Source organism: Osmerus eperlanus, chromosome 13 (genome assembly GCF_963692335.1).
Source record: "Osmerus eperlanus chromosome 13, fOsmEpe2.1, whole genome shotgun sequence".
NCBI classification, from domain to species: Eukaryota; Metazoa; Chordata; class Actinopteri; order Osmeriformes; family Osmeridae; genus Osmerus; species Osmerus eperlanus.
The window spans coordinates 10,857,136-10,869,767 of record NC_085030.1 but is presented as its reverse complement, the minus strand read 5'-3'; the positions used below and the strand labels follow the sequence as shown (position 1 = coordinate 10,869,767).

The window sequence follows — 12,632 nt, the reverse complement described above, 5'->3', positions numbered from 1 at the left end:
TTATACAATATTTAATAGTACAAACTTTTTGTAGCATTTTCTTTGATGTTTCTGCACCACACTCCCTTTTTTATATCTATGTAATATAATATACATTTTTGGTCACTAGAAAGTGATGAATTTGTAGTGAGGAAGTTGTAAAATGGCTATTGTAAACAAATCATACACAAATCATGTGTGTATACATACATACAACAAATAGATAGTACTGTCTATCATGTCTGTGTGTGTCAAAGTAACTATTTTTCCCAAAATGTTCTCAAGGGTCAGAGTTTGTATTTACTGGTATACATTCATGCCTCTAAGGGTCTTGGTATCAATGACAGACTATATTAAGTTAGTGTATGTGTTATGCAATGTCATGTGTGAGATTGGTGGAACATGGACTATACATGGGGTGATGAACATGAGGGACTAGTTCCCTGTTCTGTAATGCACTGCACAGCCCTATGGCAAACTGAGCTCCACACACTAACATGAATGTGCATGGTGAAGTCATGTGTGCCCAGATGTAGCCTGTGTGTGTGAGACTGGGAGGGTGGACAGGCAAAGAGTGCTGTGAGGATCCGGTTAAGGAGGACCGGAGTGAGAAGAGCCTCAGAGAAGAGAGCGAACAGGGAAACTCCTCATTGGAGATGTGCGCGTGTGACCATGTGTGCATGCTTGGATCATGCTCAATGCCGCAAAAGATGAAAGACTGATCAGTTCGTGACAAGAAGCGCTAAATTCCTTCACTGACGGACACCAAGATAAAGACAGATACAAAGATAGAAAGAGAGGGCAAAAGAGATACACTCCCACACCAGGGGGTTATTCCAGAAAGCAGGTTATGTGACTTCCCCGGGTAAGTTAACTCCCCAGCTGACACCCAGCGTTGTAGCAACATTGCCAGGAGGTTGCTGCAACATTGTGAATCAGCTGGTGGGTTAACTTACCCGGTTATGTTGCATAACCTGCTTTCTGGAATACCCCCCTGCTTATTAATTTGTTCATTAGGCATGATGATTGTGAGTTACAGTAGATGTTCATGCTGATAATGTGTTTGCAGTGCTACATCAACCATCCATCTCTCACCGTAATGTGTATGATATTTGTGTATAGCTGGTTATCAACACATTACTATCTATTTTCCATTAATGAGTACTATGTAGCAGTAGCGTGGCCAGAATTGTATTTTGGGCGTCAATGGTGTCAATGGATTGTGGGTACGCTACTGCTATGTAGTTTGCATAGGTTTCCATGTCAAATCAAATCAAATCAAATTTATTTGTATAGCCCTTTTTACACGCAAGCATGTCACAGAGGGCTTCACATATGCCCATAGAACTGCCCCTCAACCAACCTAAACCCTCAAGGAAGACAAGGAAAAACTACCAAAAAACTCTCAACAGGAGAAAAAAATGGAAGAAACCTTGGGAGGAGCAATTCAGAGAGGGATCCCCTCCTCCAGAGACGGTTGGTGAGAGAGAGGAGCAGAACACAGGCTAAACATAGTCATACAGTGTCGATGGGTTTTTAAAACACCAAAATCCATTGTTCAACTTTATAGATGTAGGACAGGACCGGGAGACTCGCGACCAGGTCCAGCGTTGGCTGACCGACGACCAGGCAGGTGCTGACAACTCAAACCCCCCACACCACAAGGGATGTGTGTGGGGGGGACACAGAGAGAGGAGAGCAGGGATTAGAGAATGCCAGGAGCAGCTAACAGTTACAGTCATAATAGAATGAGATCCCCACCGGTCAAGTGTGGACTGGTGCAGCAATTTAACAGAGCAAAAAAGGGGAATTTTATGCAACCCCACACACCAAGACAGCGACAGCCCCCCTCATTTGGAACATGAAATCTGTTCCAGGGGAAGAGAACTCTAAAATAAGTTATACTTATAGAATAAGGATGGAAACAACCCGTCCCACGTTGCCTCCAACTAGTAACATACTTACCTTTAACAGTCGTAGAATTGACTAAACAATAACGTTTTTAACCTAATTTTAAATGTCGAAACAGTATCAGACTCCTTAATTGAGACGGGTAATTTGTTCCAGAGAAGAGGTGCTCTATATGAGAACGCCCTACCTCCAGCTGTTTTTTTCTTAATTTTGGGAACCACCAGATAGCCGGCATCTTGAGATCTAAGTGTCCTTGCGGGGCAATAGGGTGCAAGGAGACCGGAGAGGTACAGTGGTGCCAATCCATGCAGAGATTTGTAGGTTAGTAGTAGAACTTTGAAGTCAGCTCTGGCTTGGATAGGGAGCCAGTGTAGAGAGACAAGAGTAGATGTTATGTGATCAAACTTTCTTGTTCTGGTCAATAGTCTAGCAGCAGCATTTTGCACCCGCTGTAAATTTTTTAGGTGGGTAATTGGGAGGCCAGAGAACAACACATTGCAATAGTCCATGTTTCGGGACGTAACAAATGCATGTATTAGTTTTTCGGCATCATCCTTTGAGAGAAATTCCATGCACCATTCCAACAGTGCTCTTCCAATATCTCTGACAGGGTATCGTGTTACTAGGAGCAAAATTATGGGATGGCGTGTTGGCTTGCATGCTTGGGTTAAGAACATTTCCAGCCTGCTTTTGGACGTTGTTTAACACTTCATTGATCTGAAGTATGTTGTCAATAGCCCTCTATGTTCCTTAGAGCAAATGTGAGGCAATGGCTGTGCTGTGTCCTCTTAAAGTCATGTGAGTGTTTGTGACACAGAGAGGGTATGTGTCGTCTGTGTATTTTCAGATATTTAGAGTCTGCTTAGCAAATACAACTTTCTGGAGGATTCTGCTTTAGGCAGACAGACGGACATTCCTCTGTTTTTCTACCTAGCCTTTGACCCCTGAACTCCAAAGGTCCACAACCATAGCATGCACTGGGAAATTGCTAAGTGGCCATTTTCTGCTAATCCCTCTCCTCCTCCTGGCATGTGTGTGTTTGCTCCCTGATACAGTTATTTTCTGCTCTGAGCCAGTTCCCTTGTCACGATCTGTGCCTTTGAGTGTTTGGTCTCCCGTTTGTTGGTTTTCGGACCATGAAGTCTTTGTTGATGAAAGTCTTATACTCCTGCAGATTAGGAGACCTCTTGATATCCATTCTCTCACATCTCCAACAAGCTAAGTCTGCGTTTCTAAAACTACGTCAAACAATATTTGGGTTCAGCTGCAAATCACTATTGCTAGAAATTAATCTCTCATCTTTGCCTTGGTGCTTGTGGGATCTCTAATGGTATTAACTGGGATTGGAACAGTGGTTTTCCTTTGAAGCTCGCCTGTTTGAGGTTCGATGGCGGTAGTTGGCCTGTCCTGGTTTATCTGTCATGTCTAATCCTTAAAATAACAAACAGATTAAGATGAGCCCTCAGGTCAGAAAACACTAGGTTGTGTCTCTTATTTATACTCTGTGAGTGAAGTCAAATTATGCAGAAAATAATAATAAGCCAAACAAAAATTAAAAAACTGAGATGCCGACAGAGAACACACACACACACACACACACACACACACACACATACACAAACACATACACACAGACTGATACACACAGGCTAATACACAAAGTATTCACTTATATATGAACTTACACATACACACTTTCTCTCTGTCTCTCTTTCCCACACAAACACACACAGACACACACACTGCAGCTGCCCCCGGTCACTCAGGATGAGAACTGGCGTACAGGTTTCTAGCCCGCGAGAATACCCCTTTTCCGAGCGATTAGGAATGGGGCGGGCGACGGCGGCAGGAGAACGGGAGCCTCTCTGAGGCAGCAGCTGCCCGCCCCGCGGCCCCAAGTGGAGCGGAAAATCAGGATAATTTCATTGTGATAATCAGCCTCCCGTTATCATGGCCACTTCCCTAGAACTGAGAGGAGTACAAATACAAAAGAGAAAATGTAGGACTAAATGTCTCCCAAAGTGTGTGTATGTGTGCCACTGTCTGCACAATGTGTGTCATCTCTCTTTAAAGATATCGCTCTCTCTTGCCCTCAGTTAATCTCCCTCTGATTTCATCTCTCCTGGCTCGACCTGATTTGTCTATGGAAAGAAAGCACAGAAGACTAAGGCTCATGTCCAGCCGGATTATCCCCAGGGAGTCTGCAGTGGAGTCCTCTCTCTCTCTCTCTCTCTCTCTCTCTCTCTCTCTCTCTCTCTCTCTCTCTCTCTCTCTCTCTCTCTCTCTCTCTCTCTCTCTCTCTCTCTCTCTCTCTCTCTCTCTCTCTCTCTCTCTCTCTCTCTCTCACTCACTCTCTCTCTCTCTCATTCTCTCTCTCTCTCTCTCTCTCCTGTGTGTGTCTCAGGGGGAGGTTGGCACCTCACAATGCCCCTAGGAGTGCCACCAGTAGGAGTCAAAGGTTGGCATTGCATCTGGGCACACTGCACTGATGCACGCCCAATTATGCCACACAAATCCTGATGCTTTGCCCAGCTCCACCCCCTAGCCCTCCTGACACACACACATATACACACACACACCAGACACAAACACGCAGACACTGACAATCCCTCGGCTGCTGCTAGTAAGGCACGTGAGGAAAGTCAGTTAAATTATGCTTGACTGACGTAAGAAACATCGGGCCACAAGATAGAGAGAGAGAGAGAGAGAGAGAGAGGATTGGGGTGAGGTGGAAGGGTTAGGGTACTGTAAAATACAGACCGATCCACATACATGCTGATGTAACCTACTAATGCACATAAAAAAACAGACAGGAGGGGGGCGGAGTGTGAATTTACAGTAAAGCATCACTGGTTGACCTCAATAAAGCATCACTGGCTCGCCTCAATATTAAAGCTGGGTTCATTTCTCCATTGTGTATCTTTGTTTCAAAGGAAACCATGTGTGAAGAGAATCCACGGTGAAGACCTATGGTTACCTGATGGCACTGTATGGAACTGTACTGCTTTACAGCGCTCCCCAGTGGCTGCTACGGTATTGACATGCGCTCCATTTAGGAAATCGAGTCAACAAGCAACGGGAAGGCAAAAAATGTTTTTACTTGTGGTACAGTTCCTACAGGTAAGTTCCTGTTTTCCATGGTTATTTCTCTTTTGGTATGAAGCTTTAACACGTTGCTCTCAATTCCATTCAAAGATGACAACTGTAGAAGTTGCCTACATAAAAGCCTTTACTTAAAACAAAATGATTCTCATAAAAATGTTTTAAAAAAACGAGCATGACCTCATGTTTTGTTTTCCGGCGAGGGCGCACGACTGGAATACAGTTATCTTTATCTTTAATTGGTTTGAGGCAATTTGATCCAAGCCGCCCCTGAGCTCGCGTCCTGGTCGCGCCAGCGCCCCCTATCTTCCACAACTTACTACTGGGTAGCCGTTGTGGCCGTGCATGCCTCGCGCTGGAGAGACGTGCACAACGGTTGTGGCGCGTCACCGGTGCCTTTTCTCCTCGCGACAAGAGTTTCATTTCGTGGAATCGGGGCTCTGTTTTTTTTTTCATCACCAACTGTAATTCAGGAGTAAATACAAATTTATTTTGGAATGTAGTGTAACTTCCAACCCGACGCAGAGCCATAACTTATCTCTAGTTTGAATAGGTTTAGGTTTCAAAGGAAAAGAAAATCACCATGAACTTGCGACTCTCCCTACTCTTTCTGACTGTCTTGTGTGCGCTCTCCATTGCCACTATCCCGGGTAAGTAGCTATGACTATATTCGAGAAATGGTAAACTTCTTGTCTCAATCCCCGTAGTCGTGCATGCAGTTTCTTCTGTAGCCATGTGTCTGTCAGCATGAAAACGCACGCTTTATTTTTGATTATTGACCGTGGGGTTTATGTGTTTTTTAATCTTCCTAAGCGTTGATTTTGGATTTGATCCTGCTCTGTCTATGCACCTCCAAACTAAAAAGCCCTGTTCACTAGTCATTCCCCGGAATCGGGGTTTGTTCTCTGGTGCGCGTGATCCCGGTCTGTCCTGCTGGCCGACCGCCGGGATGACGAGATGCATCGGGGACAAAACAGGGGTCGAATGACGGTGTTTATTTTCCGGCTATGCTCTTTCCTTCTGCCAGATACAATTTACAGTCATGAAATGTTTGATGAACAGTTATGATCTGTTTGTAATAATTACATGACAATGAGAACTAAAATGTTGTTCTAAGATGACCTCTTGCACTCACAATCACTCACTTTTATAACACAAATACACAAACACCCTCACACACCAACATTAAGTGAGAACTAGTGAGTTTCTCATGATATGAGTCCTAGAAGGAGATGATGTGAGGTCCTACAGATGGCCAGCCAGAGGGGGATGAACTCCCCTGGCAGGTGAAAGTTCTCAGACACACACACACACACACACTCTCTCACACACACACACACACACACACACACACACACACACACACACACACACACACACACACACACACACACACACACACACACACACACTCACACACACAAAGGGGAGGAGAAAAGAAACTCTAGATAAAAGGCTAAACCTAAACACACTCTACCCTTGGCGTTCCATTTGAGCTTCTGCCGTCTCTCCTCTTGAGTACCAATGTCCATTATCAGCACACAGCCCCTGGCTGAAGGGTGTCTGGGTGACAGGCTAGGTCACTCCAGCCCTCTCTCTGTCTACTGACATCCCTTCCTTTCACACCACTCTTATGCTATGACACACTCTGTCCCCGTGCTGAGTTGTTAATTTAGCCACAGTTTTGTTGTGTGTGTATTCATAAGAAACATTAAACAGTGTTTCATTTGCATTTTTTTTGTCCCTCAATTTCCTTCCTGCCACTTAACCTACATTTCTCCTTCCATGCCTCTCTACCTCTCTCTACCTCCCTCCCTCCTTCACTTTCTTCTTCTTTTACCCCCCTCCGCCATTTTCCTCCTGTCCACCTCCCTCCCCCCTTCCCTCCCTCTTTACCTTCCTCCTCCCCCCCCTCTCTACCTCTCTCCATCCTCTCTCCCAGCCCCGGGTGAGTTTGTGTCCCTGGCAGAGATGGAGGATGCGTTGCTCAGGAACCTGTTCCAGGGTTACCAGCGCTGGGTCCGACCCATCCAGCACGCCAACGACACGGTCACTGTACGCTTTGGTCTGAAGATCTCTCAGCTGGTCGACGTGGTGAGGACGCCTGCAGTACGCACACAGGCACCAGCATACACACACTGAGATGAAGAGAGATGCATTTCTTCAAATCTGAATTACATGTAAAAGACACTGCCTTCGCTTTAGTTAGGAAGCTAATGGTGTACTATCAGTCAGAAGGGGCCTTTAGCAGTTGAGTTGTGGGGCTGTCCATGGTGCTGAAATCAGCACCTCTGACAAATTCACCTCACTCGTCCCACAGTGCGGCTGTCCATGGTTCTGAAATAGCCATAACCCATATCTCCAAGTCTTCCTCTTTACTTTCCATTCCCAACAAGGGCCTGATTTAAATCTTTCAATAACTGGCTGTGATGGGTTAAGGTGGTTTAGCTGTTATTGAGCTGAGAACATAGGGAGCTAATGGAACATCCGTCCTCATGTGCTTAAAATATTCATCCTTTTTCTCCATGCCACCTCGCTATCCACCAGTCGTACTGTATGTGTGAGTGCTAAAGCCTAAGTTATGTATAAACTATGCATTGTATGTTCAGTTGCTGACAGTCATGGCCATGATGGTGCAAAGACCTACCACTGAACATTTTATTTATTCAATAAAAAAGTATTTCTATTGGACCAACAAGAAAACAATCAGCATATACTGTAATGACACATCATCACACACAACAACAGCAGGTAATGTGTAGTGTCAACACAGCTTCGTGGGTTTTTAGGTTTTGCCCTGTTTCAGTGATGGAAATGAATGTGTTTGGTGGATTAATTTAATTTGGTTGATGGAGTGATTTTCTCTGTCATGGGTTGTCTCCTCACTCTTATTTCTCCATGATAATATGTGCCATAAGACAATTCTTCTGTTTAGGCAAGATCATAACTTTGTGACATGACTGTTTTAGGTGGCTCAGGAAATTACGTGAGGTTTTGTAGTAGGTTGCTAAAATATTGAATGGTCCTTTTGAGAGAGTGGATGAGACCTACTCTGACAGAGAGAGAGAGAGAAAGAAAGAGAGACTGGGGAGGGATGTTGTTGAAAGGGTGTGTGTGTGACAGAAGGAGAGCCTCATACACACCCACAGATAGTGTGTGTGTGTGTGTTCCAGTGTTCCCAGACAGCAGACCTGTATTGGATTACAGTTCACCTCTGGACTATGTGATCACCGCAACATCAAACTGACTCTGACAGCTGTGTTCCTGCTCAGCTAATACGATTAACTGCACTCTTTCTCCTTCTTGCTCGCTCTATCTTTTTCTCTCTCTTTCTTAACGAGCCTCTGCCCTGGTGATGTAGAAAGGCCACAGTGTCAGTACGAGACCGATACAAAACTAGCTGTTATTGCCTGTTTCTGTCTCTTTTCCTCCCTCTCTCTCTCTCTCTCTCTCTCTCTCTCTCTCTCTCTCTCTCTCTCTCTCTCTCTCTCTCTCTCTCTCTCTCTCTCTCTCTCTCTCTCTTTCTCCCCCTATCAATTAAAATGAATGCTCTTTCTCTGATTTCTTACAACAGGATGAGAAGAACCAGTTGATGACCACCAATGTCTGGCTCTGGCAGGTGAGCAGGATAAAGTTTATTCTTTATTCAGAAACACTTCATGCACCGTTTGGTCCGGTTAATGGAAAGGGATGTATTTTATCTAAGATAAACATGAGTATCCTATTATGGAGAGGTTTCCAAGCCCTGTATGGTTAAAGTTATAGTCTGGGATGCAGTGCATGTGGGTTATGTAAGGGATAATGCCCGACGAGGTGTACAATATCACCTGATAATGGACACCCCTGCAGCCAATCAGAATCGAGTATTCACCAAGACCATGGTATAAGCCACAGTAACATGTTCCTGGACAGGAGTGGATTGACTACAAGTTGCGATGGAACCCTGCTCACTATGGAGGAATCACATCCATCAGAGTTCCCTCAGAGACTATTTGGCTGCCAGACATTGTTCTCTATGAGAAGTAAGAGGAACTTGTATGACTTGAAACAAGAAAATACATTTCATATTAAATCATTGTGGTGATATAGTGAGTAGCAAATATTATAAGGTCTCGACAAATGACTATGACAAATACACACCAGTATTCTTAGAACTGATTTATTATTTAAATTAAGAAATAGAGGACATTCATTAAGATGATGACTTAACAGTCATTAAGTCTGGTGCTGCTGTGGTTTTAGTGGGAGATAATTACACACCGGTGTGAATGGATTGGGAGGTTAACAAATCGAGCATTGCACATTGCTCATAACATAACAGCAACATTTTAATTTCAATGATTATGTTTATATTAAGGTTAGTATTAATGATATGATGATTCTTATGGAATAGTGACTATGCTGTTGCTCCTCCACCAGTGCTGATGGGCGCTTCGAGGGCTCCCTGATGACCAAGGCCATTGTCAAGTTCAACGGCGCCATCACCTGGACGCCGCCGGCCAGCTACAAGTCAGCGTGCACCATGGACGTCACCTTCTTCCCCTTTGACCGGCAGAACTGCTCCATGAAGTTCGGCTCCTGGACGTACGACGGCAACATGGTGGACATGGTCCTGATCGACGACCACGTGGACAGGAAGGACTTCTTTGACAACGGCGAGTGGCAGATCCTCAACGCCACAGGGGCAAAGGGGAACCGGAAAGACGGCCTCTACTCTTATCCCTTCATCACATACTCGTTCATCCTGAAGAGGCTGCCGTTGTTCTACACCTTGTTTCTGATCATCCCCTGCTTGGGCTTGTCGTTCTTGACCGTGCTGGTGTTCTACCTTCCGTCGGATGAAGGAGAGAAACTGTCGCTCTCCACCTCCGTCCTGGTGTCGCTCACTGTCTTCCTGCTCGTGATCGAGGAGATCATCCCTTCCTCCTCCAAGGTCATCCCCCTCATCGGGGAGTACCTGCTCTTCATCATGATCTTCGTCACCCTCTCTATTATCGTCACTGTCTTTGTCATCAACGTGCATCACCGCTCCTCGTCCACCTACCACCCCATGTCGCCGTGGGTACGCAACCTCTTCCTCCAGAGGCTACCCAGGATGCTTTGCATGCGGGGCCATACCGACCGCTACCACTACCCAGAGTTGGCGCCTGAGAGCCCCGAGCTGAAGCCCAAGACAGGGGCACGGAAGGGGGGCCAGAGGGGCTCTGGCGAGGCCCACGGACAGGCCTCCCCAGAGGGGAAGGAGGACGAGAGCCAGGCCTGGCTCAACATGCTGGAGAGGGCTACGTGCTCAGTCCGCTACATCAGTCGCCATATCCGTAAAGAGCACTTCATCCGAGAGGTGGGGCAGCCTGCAATGTACCTGGTTCATTCACATTTAATAGATTTCAGTGTTTTTTTTAACAATTTTCTCCATACTTAAAATAAGGTGCAGCATATAATATATTACAAATACAATTTGTATCAATAAAATATTATTATTATTTTTGGTAGAACGTGCTGTTGTGAACCCTAGATAGTACCTTCTGACCTGTATAAGGTTTATATAGAATAGAACCGTACAAACCTATGGAACCTATTTCCTATGGAGCATTTTTCAGAAACAATTTTATAATGCTGTGTTTTAAGTTTCTAATGTGTGATGCGAAAGCACTCTTTAAGCAAATGCTGTTCATTATAACACAAGAAAGTTGTGTCATGACTATTATAATTATTGACACAAAGACACAGAAAGTAGACATATTCTAACGTTCTTATTTTCCTGGTTCTTGGCATTCCCGTTGTTCCTCGCTCTTCTGCCTCCCAGGTGGTCCAGGACTGGAAGTTTGTGGCTCAGGTTCTGGACAGGATCTTCCTGTGGGCCTTCCTCACCGTGTCAGTGTTGGGCACCATCCTCATCTTCACCCCTGCAATCTACATGTTCCTCAGCACCCCCCCACAGTCAAATACAGCCCCAGAGACTACTGGCCCCTAGCCTAGATGACCCAGACACTGCCCTCACCCACTTCCCTTCCCTGTCTCCACCCTGAGTCAGCACCCACGATCCTCTCCTCGGTCCAGATCTTACTGGTCTCTCCACCTCAGTACCTGTACCCAGCATTGGAAGCTGATCAGGTTGGTTTGGTTCTGCCCTCTGCACATTCTGCCATGGCTTACTTAGGCCCAATTATGGATATCACCATGTCAACCTGCAAGTACTGTAGCTTAGTTCTTCACCCTAACATCTCCACAGCTGGCAGTTCATCTCTGATGCCACATTTCATCTAAGTAGATATGTGGATGATCTATCAAAAGAGACAAGACTCACTTACAGTATAAGGGGGAGGGTGTTAGATCAAAGTTGTGCTGGGTATTACACATTATTGCTTTAAGGTAATGTAACGTAGTTCAATATCAAGATTGAACTACCTTCGATTAGTATAGTACACCATAAATATATTGCAGTGTATTCAATAAATAATATATTTCACTAGGTTGTAACTACGGCAATACATACAACTTACTTGCAACATAGTACCTATACTCTTTATCTTTTTATACTGTGGAGTTATTTATTTGAAGAAAAGAAAAGTTAGATTGTAGAATGGTGTCAGTATCCAGGTCATGGATTGGACACGTATTTTATATGGGAATAGTCAGCGGGGGACCTCATTATCCAGAGACTGTGTGGGTGCAGCTAGTTTGTTTTGACTTGTTTGTCTCAAGATTTCTGTAGTGTTCTCTTCCAACTCCAAGCCCAAGTAAGTTTGGGGATTTAATAAATTTGAGGTTGTTTTGGTATAATCACAAATAGTGCAAGCACAATTTCTACATCAAGATTTTAATTAATGCAATATCAGACTGGGTCACCAACTGTAAGCTAGACGGTAAACACATACATTGTATGAACGGATGCAAAGTTCATCAGCCACGATTTTGAGTCCTGGAAAAAAATAAAGATATAGATATTTTCAGTAACAAAAAATATTCCACTGTGATTTTAATGTCTGGTATGAATAAAACATTTTATGAGTGAATAATTAGTTTCAACCACTAGGTTGCACTGTTGTTACAATCTTTAATTTCTGTATCCCCTCTTCCTTTCAGATAAGCGCCAGGCTTTATGAAAATAAAATTGTCATAATATTGTTTTTTCAAATGTGGCAATGTTTGTCTTCAAAAACCAAATCACATGTACGTATCCAAAACGCTTTTGCAAGGTGCAGGAGCGCTGAGAAGTGGTGTTCCTCTTTTTTGTATGAATATTTCCAATCTCTTTAGAGCCCTTTGGGATCCAAATATGATATTGGTGTTATATTATGCTCATTTCTTGCTATAATAATAACAAACCTCTGGCATAATCATAATCATCATGGTGTAAATGTGCTCGGTGCTAGAGTAAGAACAAGATGTTGATTCACCAAGACAATGATTCATGGATACAACAAGAAAATCTATAGTGTTTGGTAATCATACTCAGTGACATAAGGGAAATGATTGTGTCTCCCCACCAGTACGGAGCGGTGCCTTATTAGATATCTTTACTAGTTCACTCTCTCTCTCTCTAACATGCACTCCCTCACACACATGCTGTACACATCAGTTCCACATCTCCTGAACTGAATACCAAACAGTATATGTCTCATGTCCCTTTTCCTCTG

The 12,632-nt window shown here is 44.3% G+C and overlaps 1 protein-coding gene across 1 annotated transcript; it reads left to right on the top strand.

Annotated features, from left to right (window-relative positions):
• The first annotated feature begins 5,462 nt into the window (after positions 1-5,462).
• Positions 5,463-11,597, top strand: LOC134032559 (neuronal acetylcholine receptor subunit non-alpha-3-like). The gene is made up of 6 exons (XM_062476555.1): positions 5,463-5,642; positions 6,935-7,086; positions 8,567-8,611; positions 8,905-9,014; positions 9,412-10,333; positions 10,799-11,597. Exons 1-6 carry the CDS (start codon positions 5,576-5,578, stop codon positions 10,964-10,966), a joined length of 1,464 nt encoding a protein of 487 aa, XP_062332539.1. The 5' UTR covers positions 5,463-5,575; the 3' UTR covers positions 10,967-11,597.
• Positions 11,598-12,632: the final 1,035 nt, after the last annotated feature.